The sequence below is a fragment of the Salvia miltiorrhiza genome, chromosome 2 (assembly GCF_028751815.1).
Source record: "Salvia miltiorrhiza cultivar Shanhuang (shh) chromosome 2, IMPLAD_Smil_shh, whole genome shotgun sequence".
Taxonomy (NCBI): Eukaryota; Viridiplantae; Streptophyta; class Magnoliopsida; order Lamiales; family Lamiaceae; genus Salvia; species Salvia miltiorrhiza.
Window position 1 is genome coordinate 30,929,060 of NC_080388.1, and position 19,997 is coordinate 30,949,056.

Consider the following 19,997-nt stretch of genomic DNA (forward strand, 5'->3'; position numbering starts at 1 on the left):
TTTTGGAATTTCCCATGTGTGACTTTTCAGCGAATTTTTTAAATGACGTGGCGCCGAACTTGAGTGATGTGCCAAGTTTAAGGGTTAAGTATCACTTTCCCCCTCAACGTTGACACCCATATCGCTTTAACATCCTAACGTCAGGGTTGGCGCTTTATTACATTGTATTGGCACATTATTTAAATTTTTTATTGGAATCTGTCATCGTGAGAAATTTCAAAAATAATAAATTTATTATGAATTTTGAAACAAAAATAAAAGATTATGGGAAAACTAAAATTTAAAAATTTATTATGATTTTATACCAAATTTACCCTAAAATAAATTATACGAAAGAAGTCATATTAAGGTAATCGAAATTTAATACTGCATGTAGTTGTTGGCTCAATGGAGTACTACACAGGGAAGGAAAGGAAGAGTTAATTTATGGACAACAGTTCGACAATAAATCATTAATGTTGACCACCCAAACAAATTATGTGAAATAGTCCTTTAGTTCAACCTCTCAACTAGCTACTGAATTATGTTCCTAAATCCTCTATATATATAGACCACCGAAATATTGGAGTTACTTTGACTAAATTAGTTGCATCAAGAAAATTAGTATTAGAATAAATTATTTTCATAGCGATTGATAATGGATTTTCAGATTCATTTCGGTGCCAATTGACCGTAAAATTATTTAACAAATTATTTTCATAGAGATTGATAATGGATTTTCAGATTCATTTCGGTGCCAATTGACCGTAAAATTATTTAACAATGAAGAATTTTTAAGTGCCTCATTTTACCACTTTGCCGATTGATATTGAATTTTCAGATTCATTTTGTTTGACAATTGAATCCAAGATCTCTCACGCGATAAAAAAATTTATTATTTTCAATTTTTTTTTCATGGATAATTTTTTGTTTCGATATATGAAATATAATAAAGTAGTTATCAACTCTAAATATTAATAGGGTAAATAGCGCCAAAATTCACGAACTTTTACCCGATTCTCATTTTTTCCACGACCTTTAAAAATTAGATAAAAATACATAACCTTTTGATTGATTCCAATTTTTCTCACCATAAATTTCTCCGGCAAAAATTAAAGTTGACGTGGCTTAATAATGCTGATGAGGATACGACGTCGTTACAATTTAAATTATAACACTGTCATTCTATTGTAAAATTTTTAAATCTGCCCTAATTTTATATTGCAACAATTGTATCTCTCTCTCAATCGCGCGCTAACAACAATTGCTTCTCTTCATCACTTTCGATTGTTTATTGCTTGCATATTTGAAGAGCACATCAAGAACTAGCCATGGATTATGCCGAATCGCACCCTACCAATCTCTGCGCAAGTAGAACTCTACCAATCTCTGCACAAGAACCCTGCCAATCTCTGTGCAAGAAGAACCCTAATGAATGAAAAACCCTAATTTATAAGTTGCAACCAATTTCTACCTTTTTTAACACAAAACGATAGCGTTTTTAACAGTTGGAAATGATGTCGTTTATTTCGCCGGACGCGTTGCCATGTTGGCAATTCCGAGTGCCACCTAAGCTTTAAATTGGGCGAAATTAACAATCGCAAGAAAAATCAAAATCAATCAAAAGATTATGTATTTTTGCCTAACTTTTAAAGGTAGTGGGAAAAACGAGAATTGGATAAAAGTTCGTGAATTTTGACGCTATTTGCCCATATTAATATATATATTAAAAAACATTAATGCATAAATAAAACGAAATAATGACTCGTAGTATGTGTTGAAGGAAACGTTACTATTATAACCCTACCCAATATATATTAACCTCATAATTTAATACGGGCATGTGTTAAGAGCACATTGATGACACTTAACTTTCATTGATGACATCAAAAGAAAATCTAAAGCACCATTTACAATCGACAATTCCGTGCAAATTTATAGTATGACATAAGAACATCAATAGTAAATAATAACTTAAATACATTAATTTCTTTTTCCCTTTAAACCACCTAATCCCTGCCTCAACTTCTTTCATTAATTTAAGGACTCTATAAATGTTCAAATCTTGGTAGGATACTGATACAATTCTGTTCCAATGTTGTTGTAGAAATTAACAACCTTGATCCTTAGCCTCCTTCTATATATCCCACACAAACATTTGAGGCTCAATTAATCACTAATAATAGTTGAACCATAACCCATGAAGAAAATCCTCGGACATTTGTTGCTTCTCTCCTTAGCAAATCTCTGCTTCTCACTTCCTCTCTCAACTAGGTCAAGATGGATCGTGGATGACCATAGCCGGGCACGGGTGAAGCTCGCGTGCACCAATTGGGCAGCCCACCTCGAGCCCATGTTGGCCGAAGGGCTTGATAAGAAGCCCGTCGACCACATTGCAACGCACGTGAAAGAAATGGGATACAATTGTGTGCGCCTCACTTGGGCCACCTACATGTTCACCAGATACGCCACGACCACGGTGGCCCAGTCCTTTCGTAGCCTCGAGCTTCATGAGGCTGCGGATGGGATAGCCCGGAACAACCCGGGCTTTCTCAATCTCACCGTGGTCGACGCGCAACGGGCCGTGGTTGAAGAGCTTGTACGAAAGGGTCTAATGGTTGTACTCGACAACCATGTCAGCCAGCCCATGTGGTGCTGTGGCGATCATGATGGAAATGGCTTCTTTGGGGATGAGAATTTTGATGCCAATGAGTGGTTACATGGCTTGGAAATTGTGGCCAAGCGCTACAAACATACACCAATGGTAAGTTTACTTATGGCATTTAATTGGCATTTAGATAGTAGGGTAATTGCGCTTAAATTAAAAAATAAAAATTATCAATGTTTTAGTTTAGCACGCGAATTTAAGATTTTACCTTCCAAATACACGAACTTCCAATTATTTCTATTTTTCACATGATTGATTGTTAATTGGTCTAAAATTAACATTGAGGTGGACGCTGGATTAAAATGCCTGTATCTATATATAATATAAAAGATCAGTATAACAGTAACTTTTTACCGCTAAATTTTCTCTCTCCCATTTTCTCTAAATTTAACCAATTTCTCTCACTTCTAACCAACTATCCGTCACTCACTCTTTCTCTCTCTCTCTCCCTCTTTTTTCCTTTTTCTTTTTCTTTGCAAGTTTTCAATTTTTTTTTTCTTTTCTTTAATTTATTTTTGACATTTGGAATTTTTGTTTTTCCTAAAAATTATACATTTAAATTAATTAAAAAAATTAATACACATATCAAATTAAATATCATGACATGAGCTTTAATTTAATTTATAATAGTATATAAAAAAACTTTAAACTAAAAAGAAGATATTCAAATTAATTTTTTAAAAATTAATCTCTTTCTCTCTCTTATTTTATAAATGAAGTTAGTTTTCATCTTTTTTGTTATTTGCATAAAATATTTTATGAAATCATGAAAATTATGTACATTTTATTATGCAAGACTGCAATTATTTTTATTACTCTTTTATTTCAAGTTTTTATTTTAGTTTTTCACTATATTCATGTTTTAAACTTGCATGAGTTTTTCATAATTTCTTTTTGCGTTATACTTATAGGTTTTTTTTTATTGTTATTAGTGTAGAGAGATAAGGACCATAGTGCATTTAATTATTTTCATATGTTTGTCGTATGTCTGGATTGCTTCAATAGATTATTTCGTATTGGTTATATTGGTGTAGGAGTTTATATTGGTTTATTTTAGAATTCTTTAATCTAATAAAAAAAAAGATAAATTCATAGATTTGTAATTTATTTTTCCTGTAAAAAAAAGTAGAATTGAACATACGATTTATATTTATTTAATTTAACAATAATTTTTTTGGTAATATATACTCCCTTCGTCCACGAAAGAACTTTATATCTTTCCTTTTTGGGACGTTCACAAAAGAACTTCCTACCTATTTTTGGACTATACCCCACTACTTATAATCCTCTTACTTTTCACTTTTCACAACTCTCAATATTAATTATAACACTTTTTCACCACTCTCAATACACTCAACTACTTTTTATTCACTCTCAATACACTCAATAATATTTTTTTAAAAATCCGTGTCACTCCCTCCTAGGAAGTTCTTTCATGGACGGAGGGAGTATATTTTTAAATGCATTAACTTTATAAATTCACGGATAACCAATAATTTTATATACAGTATTCTCACATTTATATATATTTTATACAGTATTCTCACATTCTTACGAAAAACATAATTTTCACAATAACCAATCCATATATAAACTAGGCATGTGAATAAATTTTCATATAATATTTGAATCCCCTACTTTATGAAGAATGTGTATTAAAATATTTTTCATAAAATTTAAGGATATTTTTATTTAAAATTTACCAACTTCCTTAAATTTTTTAATCTGGATACCTCTTAATTTCGATATGATGTCCATCGTGCATTGCACGAATGGGCGTATACTAGTAATTACTTAAATGGCAGTGTTATTGCATGTTTACGCCAGTCCAACTATTATGACGACATTAATTTGTCAGTTAAATCACAATGGTATTAACTCTTTGAAAATCGTTTAAATGTGTGTAAAAATTAAAATAATTGAAAAATTATGTATAATTGAAGACAATTTGTTTTGTTTAATTATAAAATCTAAATCGAATTAAAGTTTATGTACTTAGATGCAATTTCCTTTACATATTTTATGACCTGATATTGTGTTAGTTTATGATATAGGTGGTGGGCATGAGTATGCGAAACGAACTTCGTGGCACGCTACAGAACTCGAGCGTGTGGTACAAGTACGTACAAAAAGGAGCAAGAACGATCCACAAAGCTAACCCGAATCTTCTAGTGATCGTGTCGGGATTGCATTACGACCTTAGTTTCGAGTTCTTGAAGCAAAAGCCATTGAAGAAAATATTCAAGAATAAGTTGGTGTTCGAATTCCATCGATACGCATTCTCAACGGGGCAGAGGAATTTGTGGTTAACACAACCCTTTCACACAGCTTGTGATAGGATCACACGAGAGATTGAGAAAGAGGCAGGTTTTCTGATTAAGGGTGAAAATGCAGCTCCTTTATTTGCAAGTGAATTTGGAATAAAGCAGGTGGAAATGGGTCGGGTCGAGAGGCTATTCTTGGGCTGTTTCGTGGGCTATTTGGCGGAAATGGATCTGGATTGGAGCGTGTGGGCTTTGCAAGGAGGGTATTATATAAGGGACGGGGTTCGTGGGCTTGATGAGACGTATGGGATGTTGGATTCGGATTGGAGCTCCATCAGAAATCCGGATTTTCATCAGCAACTTCAGCTTATTCAGCACAAAATCCAAGGTCAATTTCGCTTATTATTATTATTATTATTATTATTATGGTTAATAGTGTTTTATATCCCGAACTTTCAGCATTTTTCACAAAATGTCTCGAACTTTCATTTTCTCCTAAAAAATCCCGAACTTTCAATTTTTTCCGTAAAATGTCCCACTATACAGAATCCAATGAAAAAAAAATGAATTATCTCGCCGAAAAAAATATTTTGGGGACCAGTTGGAAAACGCTGAAAGTTCGAAATTTTTTATTTAACGGCGTAACACAATGTTTTGTAGAACCCAACTCAAAGGGTCCAACATACCAAATATTATACCATCCATTAAGCGGGCGATGCATTCATGCAAACAATTCGGAGGTTGAGGTGGGCGATTGCCTTGGTTTTAGTGAATGGAGTCATGATGAAAATGGACATTCAATTCAATTGATAGGCACCGAATTGTGTCTCTCAACAAATGGGAAAGGAAAAGCCGTAACGCTTTCTGAGGATTGCAATAGCAGAGAGAGTCGATGGGAATTGGTTTCCAACACCAAGTTTCAAGTGGCAAATAGGGATGCAAATGGGGATTATTTGTGCTTGGAATGGGATCCTAATAACTCATCAAGAGTTGTAGCCAACAAGTGCTTCTGTTTGGAGCAAGATGCTTCCATCAATTGCCTACACTCTCCCCAAACCCAGTGGTTTAAGCTTATATCAGGAAACGTTAGATAAAATGTTTAGATAGTTTTATTATTTCATTTTTTTTTATCTCGTCGCTTATTTTATCATCGCATATATACACTTATTACTGATATTATATAAAATTATATATGGATGATTGATAGATAATATATATAGTGAAAATTGTAATGGAATTAATTTATTAGCAATCAATAACCGATTTTTTTTTCACTTTTAGTTTTCTTTAGTATTATTACTATTTTGTTATTAGTATATATATATAGTTAGGTTTCATTGAGAAATTAAATATTTTGCGATACGAAACGTTGAACAAATCAATAACTGTGATGAACATGTTAATAATTTTGATGAACGCGACATATTTTATTTAATATGTTCACTTTAGGATTCGAATTTTATTTAATATGTTCACTTTAGGATTCGAACCCTCGTGTTCATCAAAATTATTAACATGTTCATCAAATTTTTAGTTAAATAATTTGCATGAAATCAGAGAAATTGATAGCCATTAGATTGCATAAAATAGATGGTTATGATTACTTCTCAATTCTACAAACATTTGTCTTATTAGCTATTTTTCATGAGATCATGAGTACAATGAATAAGGCAGTATATACCGATAAATAACGATAAAAAAATTGGTAAAATTTTCGTTCTATCCAAGATTCGAACACTGGTAAAAAAAATTGTCATCTAGGTAAATATCCTTCATAAGATATGAAATCAACACCCACAAATCAATCTACCCTAACTCGTGACTTCATAACATATAAAATAAGAACTAGTATTTGTGAAAATCGGACAATCCACATTTATAATCGGCTGTATCACTTTTAATTTAAAACGTGCTCACATTTAACTAGTTGAATTCTGTGATCTTGTTTGTAGGTGTTTCGTGTTGCTTTGCTTCCTACGATGTGAACTACTAGATTCCACTGTAGAAGTGATAAAAGTGTTGGAAATATGGTTTTAATGCCATATCTGGAAATTATTATTTAATTAAATATTTATTATTTAATTAAAATAATGATTGGATGTTAATCTACATCTCGAGTAGATCAACGTGATATACTTGAAGTCTCAAAACCGATTTCCGGTGAGTGAGATATTATGTCAAAGTTTGGATGTTGAAGAGGGAAAATCAGTTTCAACTTCTGCGTTCAACGATTGCGGCCACCTACCGCAGCCGCCGGAATTGACTGTTTCAACTTCTGCGTTCAACGATTGCGGCCACCTACCGCAGCCGCCGGAGTTGACTGCCGATCCGTTCACACTCGGTTTAACACCTATAAATATGGGTGTGTGGTGAGCTTTAGAATTCACTCTGAAAACTCACAACTCACAACTCACAAAATAGTCTGCATTCTGCATTCCACCTCTAGCTCAGTTTTCGATCCTTATTCAGTTCGCCGGAGCTCGCCGGATTGTGGTGCTACATCCGCCGAGACGTAGTCGTTTTACCTTTGGGGAAGATACGCCAAACCGAAGAGCACTACCGGGGCGATAATCTTCTTGCGGGAAGAGATTCATCTCGACTCGATTTTGTTTATACGTATAATTTATTTATACAGTGTATTTCAGTTGTATCAAATTATTTGAGTTGTAATTTCTCAAATTATTTACTTTGTAATATTTCAATTATTTTGAGTTGTAATTTCTCAAAATATTATTTTGTAATATCTTGATCGTGTACCCGGTTCTGACAATCGCAAGAAGATTATTTCTCTGCCGTTGATACACGTTCGAGAAATGGCTCACACCGACGTCAATATGGACGGCTCCACCACCTCTGCAACCATCGGTTCAACCACGTCGTCAATATTTTCCTCGTTTGCATCAACGGGGGCTTCTTCGTCAACATCTAGAACTATTGGTCTTGCCGAGAAACCATCAACGTTCTCAGGCAAGAACTTCAATTATTGGCAAGAGAAGATGCTATTCTACCTCACAACCGTGGGGTTTGCCGGATTCTTAATGGAGGATAAACCTCCAACCCCGAGTGAAGGGGAAGGGGAGACAAGCAAAGAAATTCGTGCCGGATATTTGAACTGGTGTCGCGGCGACTACTTGTGCCGTAACACCGTTCTCATGTCTCTGGACGAACGGCTCTACCGTGTTTTCAAGGTTCATGAAACCGCGAAACAATTGTGGGAGGCCCTTGATCTAAAGTATCAAGTGGACAAGGCGAATACTACCAAGTATGTCGTTGCCAAATGGTTGGAATATAAAATGGTTGACTCCCGACCATTGATGGACCAAGTGGAAGAGTTCCAAAATCTTTCACATGAGGTTCAAGCCGAAGGGATGCCCTTGGCGGATGCATTGCTCGTTGCAATCATCATAGAGAAATTACCTCCTAGTTGGAGGAAATTTCAAAAACTTTTGAAGCATGAGCGCTCGGAGATGTCCGTGCCGATATTAATATCCAAGCTTCAAATGGAGGATCACGTGAGAAGTCGTGATCAAAAGGGAAAAGCTCCAATGGAGGCAAAGGCCAATCTCACCGAGAAAGGCGGTCCCTCCAACAAACGTGGTCGTCCTAACCCTAATTATAAGGGTAAAGGAAAGCAAAGCGGTAGTCAACCATCAAAGTTTGATGGTGTATGTTATAATTGTGACAAAAAAGGTCACATGGCTAAGGATTGCCGCAAGCCAAAGCGGAAGAAAGCAAATGGCAACGTGAACAACGTCGAGAAGGACTTCGACGATTGGAACCACGATGACTTTGCTGCCATGATCTCCGAGGTGAATCATGTGGACAACCCGAACGCTTGGTTCGTGGACACCGGCGCTACCGTCCATATATGCATAAATCGTGAGTTGTTCCACAACTACAAAGAAGTGGAAAACAAAACGATAATGGAGGCTAGCGAGCGGACATCCCAAGTCCTTGGCATGGGAGATGTGATTCTTCAACTCACGTCGGGCGTGGAGATCACATTGAAAGACGTATTACACGTTCCAACTGTCCGAAAGAATTTAATTTCGGGCTTTAGGCTTACGAATAAGGATTTTGAATTGTTTTTCAAATCTGACTATGTTGTAATACGCAAGTGGGGAAAGTTCCTAGGGAAAGGCTATGCCTCCGAAGGACTTTTCAAACTTGGGGTAAGAGCTTGTAAGCCTGCCAAGGCTAAAATCAATAAAGATGCATCAAATGCTTCTGCTTACTTGATTGAGTGTTCTGATTTATGGCATTGTAGACTTGGACATGTTAATCTAAATGCTATAAAGAGATTAGTAAAAATGAATTTACTAAAAGTTGATGAATACAACTCACAAGAAAAATGTGAAGTTTGTGTTGAAGCCAAAATGACTAAGTTACCGTTTAAATCGGTAGAAAGGAGCACTCAACCATTGGAACTTATTCACACCGATGTTTGTGATTTAAAGTTCGTGCAAACTAGAGGTGGCAAGAAGTACTTTATCACCTTTATAGACGATTGCATAAAGTATTGTTACCTTTACTTATTGAAAAGTAAAGATGAGGCTATTGAAGCTTTTAGAAACTTCAAAAATGAAGCCGAGAATCAACTTGGATGTCGAATTAAGATGGTTCGAAGTGATAGAGGTGGAGAATATGTAGCTCCGTTTGCTGAATTATGCAACGAAAGTGGTATAATACATCAAACGACGGCTCCTTATTCACCACAATCTAACGGCGTTGCTGAACGCAACAATCGAACTCTTAAGGAGATGATGAATGCCTTGTTGATTAGTTCAGGATTACCCCAGAACATGTGGGGGGAAGCTGTCTTAACGGCCAACTATATCTTGAACAAGATTCCACTCAAAGGGAAAGATGTAACTCCCTATGAGCTATGGAAAGGAAGGAAACCTTCGTATAAATACCTCAAAGTGTGGGGGTGTTTAGCCAAGGTAGAAGTGCCTTTACCAAAGCAAGTTACAATAGGACCTAAAACGGTGGATTGTATCTTCATTGGTCATGCACTTAATAGCAGTGCCTATCGTTTTATAGTGCACAGATCGGAGATACCTGATATACATGTTGGGACAACGATAGAATCAAGGAATGCTATATTCTTTGAAAATATCTATCCTCACAAGGATAAAGGTACATCGAACTCTAATGATGGAGTTGATGGTGATGCTACAGGTTCTAAACCTATGGAAGTAGCAAGTAATTCTACTCAAGTAGATGATGCCACAAGTTCTAATCCTGTACCACCTAATAGGAAAAGACCAAGGTCTAAACCTATGGATGTAGAACCAAGATGTGGGGAACGAGTTAGAAAAGCTAATGTCTATGGACCGGATTATGTTGTCTTAATGCTAGATGGCGAACCAGTGACGATTAAAGAAGCTATGTCTGGCTCAGATGCAACTCTCTGGAAAGAAGCCATCGATGTTGAGATTGATTCTATTATGCAGAATCATACTTGGGTGTTAGTGGATCTACCACCTGGAAGTAAAGCTTTAGGATGCAAATGGATCCTAAAGAAGAAGTACAAATCTGATGGTACTATAGATAAGTACAAAGCCCGACTTGTCGTTCAAGGTTTCAGGCAGAAAGAAGGATACGATTTCTTCGATACCTATTCACCTGTGACCAGACTAACATCTATTCGGATGCTTCTCGCTATTGCTGCCTTGCACAATCTTGAGATTCACCAAATGGATGTGAAAACTGCGTTCTTGTATGGCGAGTTGGAAGATGAAATATATATGAAGCAACCTGAAGGGTTTGTAGTACCTGGGCAAGAGCACAAAGTATGCAAACTTCAAAGGTCTTTATATGGGTTGAAGCAAGCACCGCTTCAATGGCATTTAAAATTTGACAGTGTAATGTTGTCAAATGGATTCAGAATCAATGAGTGCGATAAATGTGTCTACATTAAGAATTCTAATAACGGATATGTTATTGTTTGTCTTTATGTAGATGACATGCTCATTATGGGAAGTAATTCCCGAGTGATTCAAGAAACCAAAGGCATGCTAAGTAAAAATTTTAGCATGAAAGATATGGGCTTAGCTGATGTTATCCTTGGAATTAAAATTCTAAGAAGACCTGATGGTATTGCTATAACACAATCTCACTACGTTGAGAAAGTGTTAAAGAAATTCAACGCTTTTGACAAGCCAATAGCTAAGACACCATGGGAACCTAATGTGCATTTGAGTGTACACAAGGGAGAACCTGTTGACGCGATAGAATATGCGAAGATTATTGGGAGCTTGTTGTATCTAACAAATTGCACTCGTCCCGATATAGCATGCTCGGTCAACAAGTTGGGCAGCTTTACAGCTAACCCTAGTAATGAACATTGGAAAGCTCTTGAAAGGGTTTTGAGATATTTGAAATATACTCAAAACTATGCGATTCATTATACTAGGGAACCCTCTGTACTTGAAGGGTACTGTGATGCAAATTGGATATCGGATGCCAAAGACTCGTTTTCAACGAGCGGTTATGTATTCACTGTGGGGGGTGGTGCTGTGTCTTGGAAATCCAAGAAGCAAACATGTATTGCTAGATCGACCATGGAATCAGAATTCATAGCTTTGGATAAAGCTGGTGAAGAAGCCGAGTGGCTTAGAAATTTCCTCGAGGATATTCCATGTTGGTCGAAACCTGTGTCGTCCGTGATAATTCATTGTGATAGTCAAGCTGCTATCGGACGAGCACAAAACCATTTGTATAACGGTAAGTCGAGACATATTCGTCGACGTCATAATACCGTGAGACATTTGATCACTAGTGGAGTTATCTCAATTGATTATATAAGATCAATTGATAACATAGCGGATCCTTTGACAAAAAGTATCCATCGAGATCAAATGTATAAACTGTTAGGGGGAATGGGTTTGAAGTCCACAAATTAAGGATAATCATAGTGGCAACCCAACCATGATGACTGGAGGATCCCAAGAACTTGGTTCAATGGGACAACTAAGTTATGAAAATCCGTGTGTTGAACACTCGAATTGCCTATTCCTTGTAGAACAGTGAGTGTTCGGAAACCTGCACGTGGTGAGGTTAAGTCTTTGACTTTTAATGACTCTAGAACTCCTCGAAGAGGACAAGTATAGCAGGATACTTGAGTTAAGAGTCACCTATGTAAGTGTGAAGTGGGGCCGCTTCGATTGAAACACTTATGAATCCAAAGAGGTGTTCCAAGGCCTGTAATGGACACAAACGTGAGAACGAATAAGGATTGAAGCAATATTGTGTCAATATTGTTGACTAAGTATACACCGAGGAGGACTAGTTCAAGGAACACAATCCACTAGGCCGCCGGTATACTCGATAATATTGACTATGGCAGGTTCAAAGCCACAAGCTACCTTTCCAAAAGCAATGTTGTTTCTTAAGAAGACTGAGCTAAATGTCTGCATACATACGCATACTGATTTCTCACTCATGTGGGGGATTGTTGGAAATATGGTTTTAATGCCATATCTGGAAATTATTATTTAATTAAATATTTATTATTTAATTAAAATAATGATTGGATGTTAATCTACATCTCGAGTAGATCAACGTGATATACTTGAAGTCTCAAAACCGATTTCCGGTGAGTGAGATATTATGTCAAAGTTTGGATGTTGAAGAGGGAAAATCAGTTTCAACTTCTGCGTTCAACGATTGCGGCCACCTACCGCAGCCGCCGGAATTGACTGTTTCAACTTCTGCGTTCAACGATTGCGGCCACCTACCGCAGCCGCCGGAGTTGACTGCCGATCCGTTCACACTCGGTTTAACACCTATAAATATGGGTGTGTGGTGAGCTTTAGAATTCACTCTGAAAACTCACAACTCACAACTCACAAAATAGTCTGCATTCTGCATTCCACCTCTAGCTCAGTTTTCGATCCTTATTCAGTTCGCCGGAGCTCGCCGGATTGTGGTGCTACATCCGCCGAGACGTAGTCGTTTTACCTTTGGGGAAGATACGCCAAACCGAAGAGCACTACCGGGGCGATAATCTTCTTGCGGGAAGAGATTCATCTCGACTCGATTTTGTTTATACGTATAATTTATTTATACAGTGTATTTCAGTTGTATCAAATTATTTGAGTTGTAATTTCTCAAATTATTTACTTTGTAATATTTCAATTATTTTGAGTTGTAATTTCTCAAAATATTATTTTGTAATATCTTGATCGTGTACCCGGTTCTGACAAAAAGTTGAGCACGAATGCCATGACATTGATGTTCCAGAAGATGTAGAGAAAATTAAGCATTATATGCGACAACGGGACTTGTTTTAGCATACTGCCAGAAGGTTCCAATCCTCATTCTCCCTTCTCACTTTACTAGTTTTGTACGATGCACGGTAATAGTTATTTAACTAAATTATTTAAAAGTATAAGTAATCTATACTTTTTAAAATTAAATGTCAACTACAATAAAATTAGTAATCTTTTAATAACTTAAAAGATAACATTCATAATTTTTTTTAATTTATATAAGATAAATCTCACTAATACTATAATTGTTCAAATAATTATAAAGGTGACTTTTTATAGTTCTATGTGAGTCAAATCAATGACCAATATCTCAATTAACAAAATATGTTTATCAACGATCATTGTTAGCTAGTTAATATGTCCATCAAAATATCCATCTATTTTTTTTTAAAGTTTCTACTAAGCAAGAAAGATTTTCTGAAACTTTTTTTATGCATATTAGCAAAAAAAGATTTTCTATAACTTTTATTCTAAGATTTTCTGCATAAGGATTAAGAAAATTATTGAAAAAGAAAATTTATACACGTAACTTTCTAATTAATATACCCATATTTATTTTGACACTACATTAATGCTAGAGTTAATCAAAAAATTAAATAGAGATATATTTGTAAATAATTTTAAAATGCATTCCCTTTTATGAAAATCGACCTATATTTTGAGATATCTGAACAAAAAAATAAGTCTATTTAATTGAGATGGATATAATATATTTTATCAACGCGGATAAGGACAATAGAGATGAGAAGAAGTTGGATGATTGTTTTGAGCACACTAAAATTTATACTCTTTTTCGGTGTGAATTTATGATTTCTTAGATAAATTTTTGAAACTAAAATGAATTAATTCTTTTTAATTGAATAAATTGAATGAGGAAAATTACATAAGATAATATAAAAGTTTAAGATTTTTTTTAAGAAAGTAAATGATTTATTTTCTTAAAATTCAATGAAGTGAAATTATTTTGTATTCACATTTTCATTTTCACATCTTGCTTTCTTTTTATATAGAAGTAGACACTTCATGAAAAAAATTGATCATCTTCATAAGTTCAAATTGTAATAACGAATTTGATTTTATTCTAAATTTTTTAATCCTACTCACCTCTTAGTTCGTGTTTTCTACTGAAAAATTATAAAGTTGGTAACAAATGTAGTAAATCACTTGTCTTGATTGAGAGCTGCTACTCTACAATGTCCTCAAAATTTTAAAGGTGAAAATTTAATCTTTTTATGTTTGTGTATGTGAGTGACAAATTACTTTTAATGAACTACTTTGATTACATATAATATTGATATTATGAGTTATTTTGTAGATATATATTAGATTAAATTAATGAACATTCATATACTATAATATATTATCTATTATACATTAAAATCAATAAATATATATTGTAACATCCCAAATATTTAGATTTATATATAAGTTGAATTATTAATGTTTTCTTTTATAGTTTATTTATTTTTAGATAATTACATGATACATATAGATATGCACCATTAATTTAATCTAGATTATTATTATTATTATTATTAATGATTCCTATTAGAATTAGAACTCTTTTATCATCTTTATTTTTTTATCGTATTAGGAGATATACATAGAATATAATTTTATACTTACCAAACTCTTTTAAAGACTTGTATAAATAGAGGAAAAATTAGAACGGTAAAAACACAGGTTTACACGCAAATCCGTTCCGCCGTTTTCTTCTCTCGGCTTATTTCTATCGGTACACATATTTTTTTACTCTTATTTATTTTTTTACGCAAAGATTTCTTGAATTGCTGTAGTCTGTTCTAACCAGTAAGCTTTTGAAAATAGTTTAGTGACTGAAAATATTTATTAGTTTGTCCTCTTTTCCACTCTGTAAAAATCGATGTTGCTTACGTTTTGTATTGCTACATCAAAATACTATTTCAAATATTTTATTTAGGTTTCAATTGATTGATTTTGTCTTGTAGTCTATGTTTTAGTAAAATAATTATTTCGCATATACAGAGACAGTTGGAATTCCTATAGCTTTTGATGTTTTTCTATAAAGATTTTCATATAAAAAGTCAATTCAAATTTAATTTGTTATTAGTGCGTTTTCTTTTTGTAGCTTTATTACTTAATTATAAAAATTTTTTTGGTTAAGAATGATATGTTTATTAGTGGAGCCTATCTTTGTGGTCAAATGGTAATCTGCTAACTTATACGTTTGATTAAGGTATCAAATCTTTAAATGAGTTTAGATTAGATGGTTTAATTCCATAACTATTTTATATATATATATATATATATATATATATATATATATATAGGGTGTGGTTCCAGAGAGAACTACATTATTTGTGAGAACGGGAGAACCATCAAATCTAATGCATTCACTGTAAAAATTAATGCATCCGCTGTTAAAATTAATGCACTCAAAAAAATAAAATAAAATGCTCCCTTCAGGATTCGAACCCAGAATCTGCATTCATCCAACAAGATGATGCATCCACCGTAGATCTTGATGATCGAATGGCTGAAAATGGTTCTCCGGTCTTCTTTTATTTATGGTTCTTTCCTGAACCTCTCCCTATATATATATATATATATATAGAGAGAGAGAGAGAGAGAGAAAGGTTAAACAGAGAATGCTAAGTATTTAGAGAAAGGAGAATTAATCTGGATCATCCAATCTAACAAATCTAATGGTCATTTATTTTTCAATATATTCTCTATTATTAAAACCGAAAAGGGTAAATTAGGCACAAGCAATTTTCGGCCAGCATGTTTTAAGGGAAACAAATCTTAATTTATCTATTTTTATTTGGTAAGATTTGATTCTCAATATCCATTCCAATCTCTTCTACCGTAAATTCTTCTAACGTAAATTCTTCTTCTGTAAAATCTTATATTCTAAAAACTCTTCATCTCCGTATTATACCAAAAACCTGTAAGTCTGGGAAGCTTCAAGTCGGCGGCCATGGAGGATTTAGGTAATAATTTTCATTTTTCTGTAGATATGCGTTCATTCCTGTTCGGTTTATTTCAGTTGTCTGTTCGTTTATTATGGTGTTTATTCATTTATCAGTTGTCTTCTGAATTCCCCTTTTTCATTTTTTTTCCATTTTAAAGTGGGCTGCATATTTCGCTAATCTTTTTCAGTTTAATGTTATAGTTATTAAAGCTTTAATTTCTGTAGGAATAATTGTGTTAAGTTATGTACATGATTAGTCTATCTACACTATTATGTCCACATCTCTTATAGTGCGTTCATCCCTGTTTGATTTTTTAAGTTGTCTGTTCGTTTTGTGATGATTTTCATTCATTTTGTTATTTGTCTTCTGAATTCCAATTTTTTATTTTTTTTTCTTTTTAAAGTGGGCTTCATATTTCACTAATCTTTTCCTTTTTACTATTATATTATTAATCTAGAATTAACAGTTCATCAAACTTTAGTTTTAATGGCTCACCATTTAGATTTTGCGTGGGTATTCTAAGTAAAACATATTTTTTTTGTTGTTTTGAAGAATATCCGGCGTCTTTAGAAGATGAAACAATTGAACTTGTATTTCCGGAATGTGATGCTAAAAGCAAACCGTTTGAGGGGCAGATATTTCCAAATCTACAATTAGCATGTCAATTCTACAAAGACTATGCAAAACTATGTGGCTTTGCAGCCAGAAAAAGTACAAGCACAAAAGTTGATGGTACAATTGTAACATACTATATGTTATGCAATAGAGAAGGCCATCCTCCTGTACCAGATGTGTTGTTGATGCCTGAAAGTGGAAGTTCAATAAAAAAGCGTAAGAAAACATCATGCAAGGTGAAGTGCATGGCACGAATTATTTTTCAATATTTGGATTTAGGTGTATATAAGGTTCGTACGTTCAACGAGGGTCATAACCACACCATGGTTCCTACTGTATCTCGACACCTTATGCCCGTCAACCGGACTGTTACTCCCGTCCATCAGATGTGGATTACTTCTGCCATTAAAGCACGTATTGGTCCTATGAGATCTTTTCGCATGTACAGAGAGATTGTGGATAAATATGAAGACATTGGATGCACTAGTGATGATTTCAAAAATTTTGCTCATGAGCTCTATGTTTATGCACTTGATTCAGATGCTCACATGATTTTAGAAACATTCAAGAATAAAAAAGAGTTAGGCAATGGCTTCCAATATTTTTACGAGGTAGACGATGAGAACAGGCTGATTCGGTTGATTTGGACCGACGAAACATCTATCAGAAACTACAAATTATTTGGTGAAGACGTGTCCTTTGATGCAACATACAATACCAACAGGTATTTATATGTTCGTTGTCATGTGTATTTCTGTTCGTTTTATTTAATTAAATGTTCGTTATTAGTTTCATTGATGCAACATACAATACCAACAGGTATTTATATGTTCATTGTCGTTTGTTATTCTGTTCGTTTTATTTACTTAACTGTTCGTTTTATCAGTTTCATTGGTATTTTTAATTTTTGGCGTATGTTATCTTGGCCACTGTTTGTATTGTCTTTGACAACCGTCCACTGTTTTCAGTCTTACCATTTTCATATTTTGTTTCGCCAGGTATAAATTGATCTTCACACCGTTCACCGGTAGGGATAACCATGGCAAGTGTTTGTCATTTGGTGCAGCCATTATATCTCGAGAAGACGTTGATTCTTATTCTTGGGTTTTGGAGAAGTTTGTGGAATGCGTGGGAAATGCCCCACCACTATTAATAACTGATTAAGATCCAGGGCTGAAAAAGGCTGTTGCGGCTGTGTGGCCTGAAACACGTCACAGATACTGCATGTGGCATATTACAATCAAGGTGGCTGAGAAGTTGCCGTCAAGATTGAGGGATAGCACCGATTTCAAGACCAAGTTTGGGAAAATTGTGTGGACTGATTTGGTTGAGCCTTATTTTTTTGAGGAGAGTTGGAAGAATCTTATGGATGAATACGACTTGTTGGATAATAGATGGTTTTCAGATATGTTTGAGGATCGTTCACACTGGATCCCGGCATATTTTAGAGATGTGAGTATGAGTGGATTATTCATAACGACATCGTTGTCAGAGAGCGAGAATAGCTACTTCAAACGGTTTCTTAACAAGAACGGAAATATTATGATGTTGTACATGCACTATTGCAGTGCATTGGAGGCTCAACGTCATAATTATCATAAGATTACTCTTGCTGACGAGACTGGCGTTCTACCCTTGAAGACGAGCCTTAAAATAGAGAAGCATGCTTCATCTATATACACCAACAACATATTCAAGGAGGTACAAGAAGAGATATATGCTTCTCAATCCTATTGCAGCATGTATAAGATGGAGGATCAAGCCGATGAGAGCATATATACTGTGCATGACAATGTTGATGGCAAATTTGTGGTGCGACACAGACTGGATGACAGTTATTCATTTTGTAACTGCAACCTGTTCGTCAGAAAAGGTATTCTGTGCAAACACATTTTTCTTGCTTTTCGCACATTGCAAGTGGATAGAATTCCTGATAAATACATATCAATTCGCTGGAGCAAGTTTAGAATTTTGTCGGCCATGGTTCCTGGACTTGAGCTCGGTAGTGCCCCTAGCCAAAAATCTGTTATTGGTAACAATCAGTTTTTCAATGTTCTTTGCAATTGTGTTGGGTATGTCGGTGACAATCAAGAGCTACGTGAAGAACTACTTGCAGCCCTGATTGAAGTGGAAAAAAGATTTTCAAAGGAGGGCAGTATAGAGTCTAAGATCGAAGCTAAGCATAGGCTTTTCAATGATTTTTATGGTATTGCACCACCTGAAACACCATCTGTTTTACCTCCGCTCATAGCCAAAACCAAAGGCAGTGGCACTGGTGGAAGAAGAAAATCAAACCAAGAGAAGGCCATGGTTCTTGCTCAGAAGCCAATGCGTAATTGCAAGAAGTGCAATACGATGGGGCATCATGATTCAAGGAATTGCCCAACAAAAAAGACTTTGCATTGATTATTTTATCTGATTTGGTTGAATTTTTATTTTTTCTTATTTTTGTGAACATTTACCTATTTAATTTTCAAGAAATATGTTGAACTTTTTAATTTGATATCATCTTGTTCACGTATGTTCAAAAATATATTTATTTTTTCGCGTAATATTTTATGTGTTCAATTCTTTTATATAGCTCGTCCAAATATTATATGTGTTCTGTTCATTTTAGGAATTGTTTGTGTGAAATATTTTCTATGTTCAAAAATATATTTACTTTTGCGCGTAATATTGTATGTGTTCAGAACTTTTATAAATGTCGTTCAAATATTACATGTGTTCTGTTTAATTTAGTAATTCTTAGTGTGAAATATTTTTCTATTTAAGTATTATTTTATGTGTTCAGTAGTTTTATATATGTCGTTCAAATATTATATGTGTTCTGTTCTTTAAAGTCATTGTTTATATCATTAATCTGTTCCTTTAGTTAGTAAAAAATTATATGTAGACGTTTCACTTTCTGGTTTTAAATTGTTGTTGTATCCCAACAATTTAGATAGTAAAAAAAATGCAGAGAATTTAACTTATCGAATAAGACACAAATACCATAAATTAATCAAAACAATATAGATAGTAAAAAAACACACAGATCATTTAACTTATGTTCATAATTTTTCAAATCAATCTAACAGCATAAGCATTGTTGCAAACTAATAATTAAAATATGTCCAGAAATCTAGATAATCAAACTCCCAAAAAAATGAAGCTAAGTCATCCGACCAATAATGCATTTATGTTAACAGATGGATCAAGACAAATCTCATGATATTCTTTTGCAGCAGTATCCTGAATCTCT

At 34.4% G+C, this 19,997-nt stretch overlaps 3 protein-coding genes across 3 annotated transcripts; all 3 read left to right on the top strand.

Moving 5' to 3' along the window:
• The first annotated feature begins 2,129 nt into the window (after positions 1 to 2,129).
• On the top strand, positions 2,130 to 6,174 carry LOC131013308 (glycosyl hydrolase 5 family protein-like). Its single transcript, XM_057941385.1, has 3 exons — positions 2,130 to 2,743; positions 4,702 to 5,299; positions 5,572 to 6,174. The coding sequence occupies exons 1-3, from the start codon at positions 2,180 to 2,182 to the stop codon at positions 6,003 to 6,005; spliced, it is 1,596 nt and encodes a 531-aa protein (XP_057797368.1). The 5' UTR covers positions 2,130 to 2,179; the 3' UTR covers positions 6,006 to 6,174.
• A 9,714-nt stretch (positions 6,175 to 15,888) lies between these two features.
• LOC131008281 (protein FAR1-RELATED SEQUENCE 5-like) lies at positions 15,889 to 17,920 on the top strand. The gene is made up of 3 exons (XM_057935169.1): positions 15,889 to 16,159; positions 16,694 to 17,480; positions 17,755 to 17,920. Exons 1-3 carry the CDS (start codon positions 16,147 to 16,149, stop codon positions 17,918 to 17,920), a joined length of 966 nt encoding a protein of 321 aa, XP_057791152.1. The 5' UTR covers positions 15,889 to 16,146.
• A 60-nt stretch (positions 17,921 to 17,980) lies between these two features.
• On the top strand, positions 17,981 to 19,162 carry LOC131008282 (protein FAR1-RELATED SEQUENCE 5-like). The gene has a single exon (XM_057935170.1). It carries the CDS (start codon positions 17,981 to 17,983, stop codon positions 19,160 to 19,162), a length of 1,182 nt encoding a protein of 393 aa, XP_057791153.1.
• Positions 19,163 to 19,997: the final 835 nt, after the last annotated feature.

Bases quoted from the DNA above. Each gene is read 5' to 3' on its own strand.
- LOC131013308 (XM_057941385.1), top strand. From the start codon at position 2,180: ATGAAGAAAATCCTCGGACATTTGTTGCTTCTCTCCTTAGCAAATCTC. The intron at 2,744-4,701 runs GTAAGTTTACTT...TTTATGATATAG, and splicing joins GCTACAAACATACACCAATG to GTGGTGGGCATGAGTATGCG. The intron at 5,300-5,571 runs GTCAATTTCGCT...AATGTTTTGTAG, and splicing joins TATTCAGCACAAAATCCAAG to AACCCAACTCAAAGGGTCCA.
- LOC131008281 (XM_057935169.1), top strand. The intron at 17,481-17,754 runs GTATTTATATGT...TTGTTTCGCCAG, and splicing joins GCAACATACAATACCAACAG to GTATAAATTGATCTTCACAC.
- LOC131008282 (XM_057935170.1), top strand. From the start codon at position 17,981: ATGTGGCATATTACAATCAAGGTGGCTGAGAAGTTGCCGTCAAGATTG.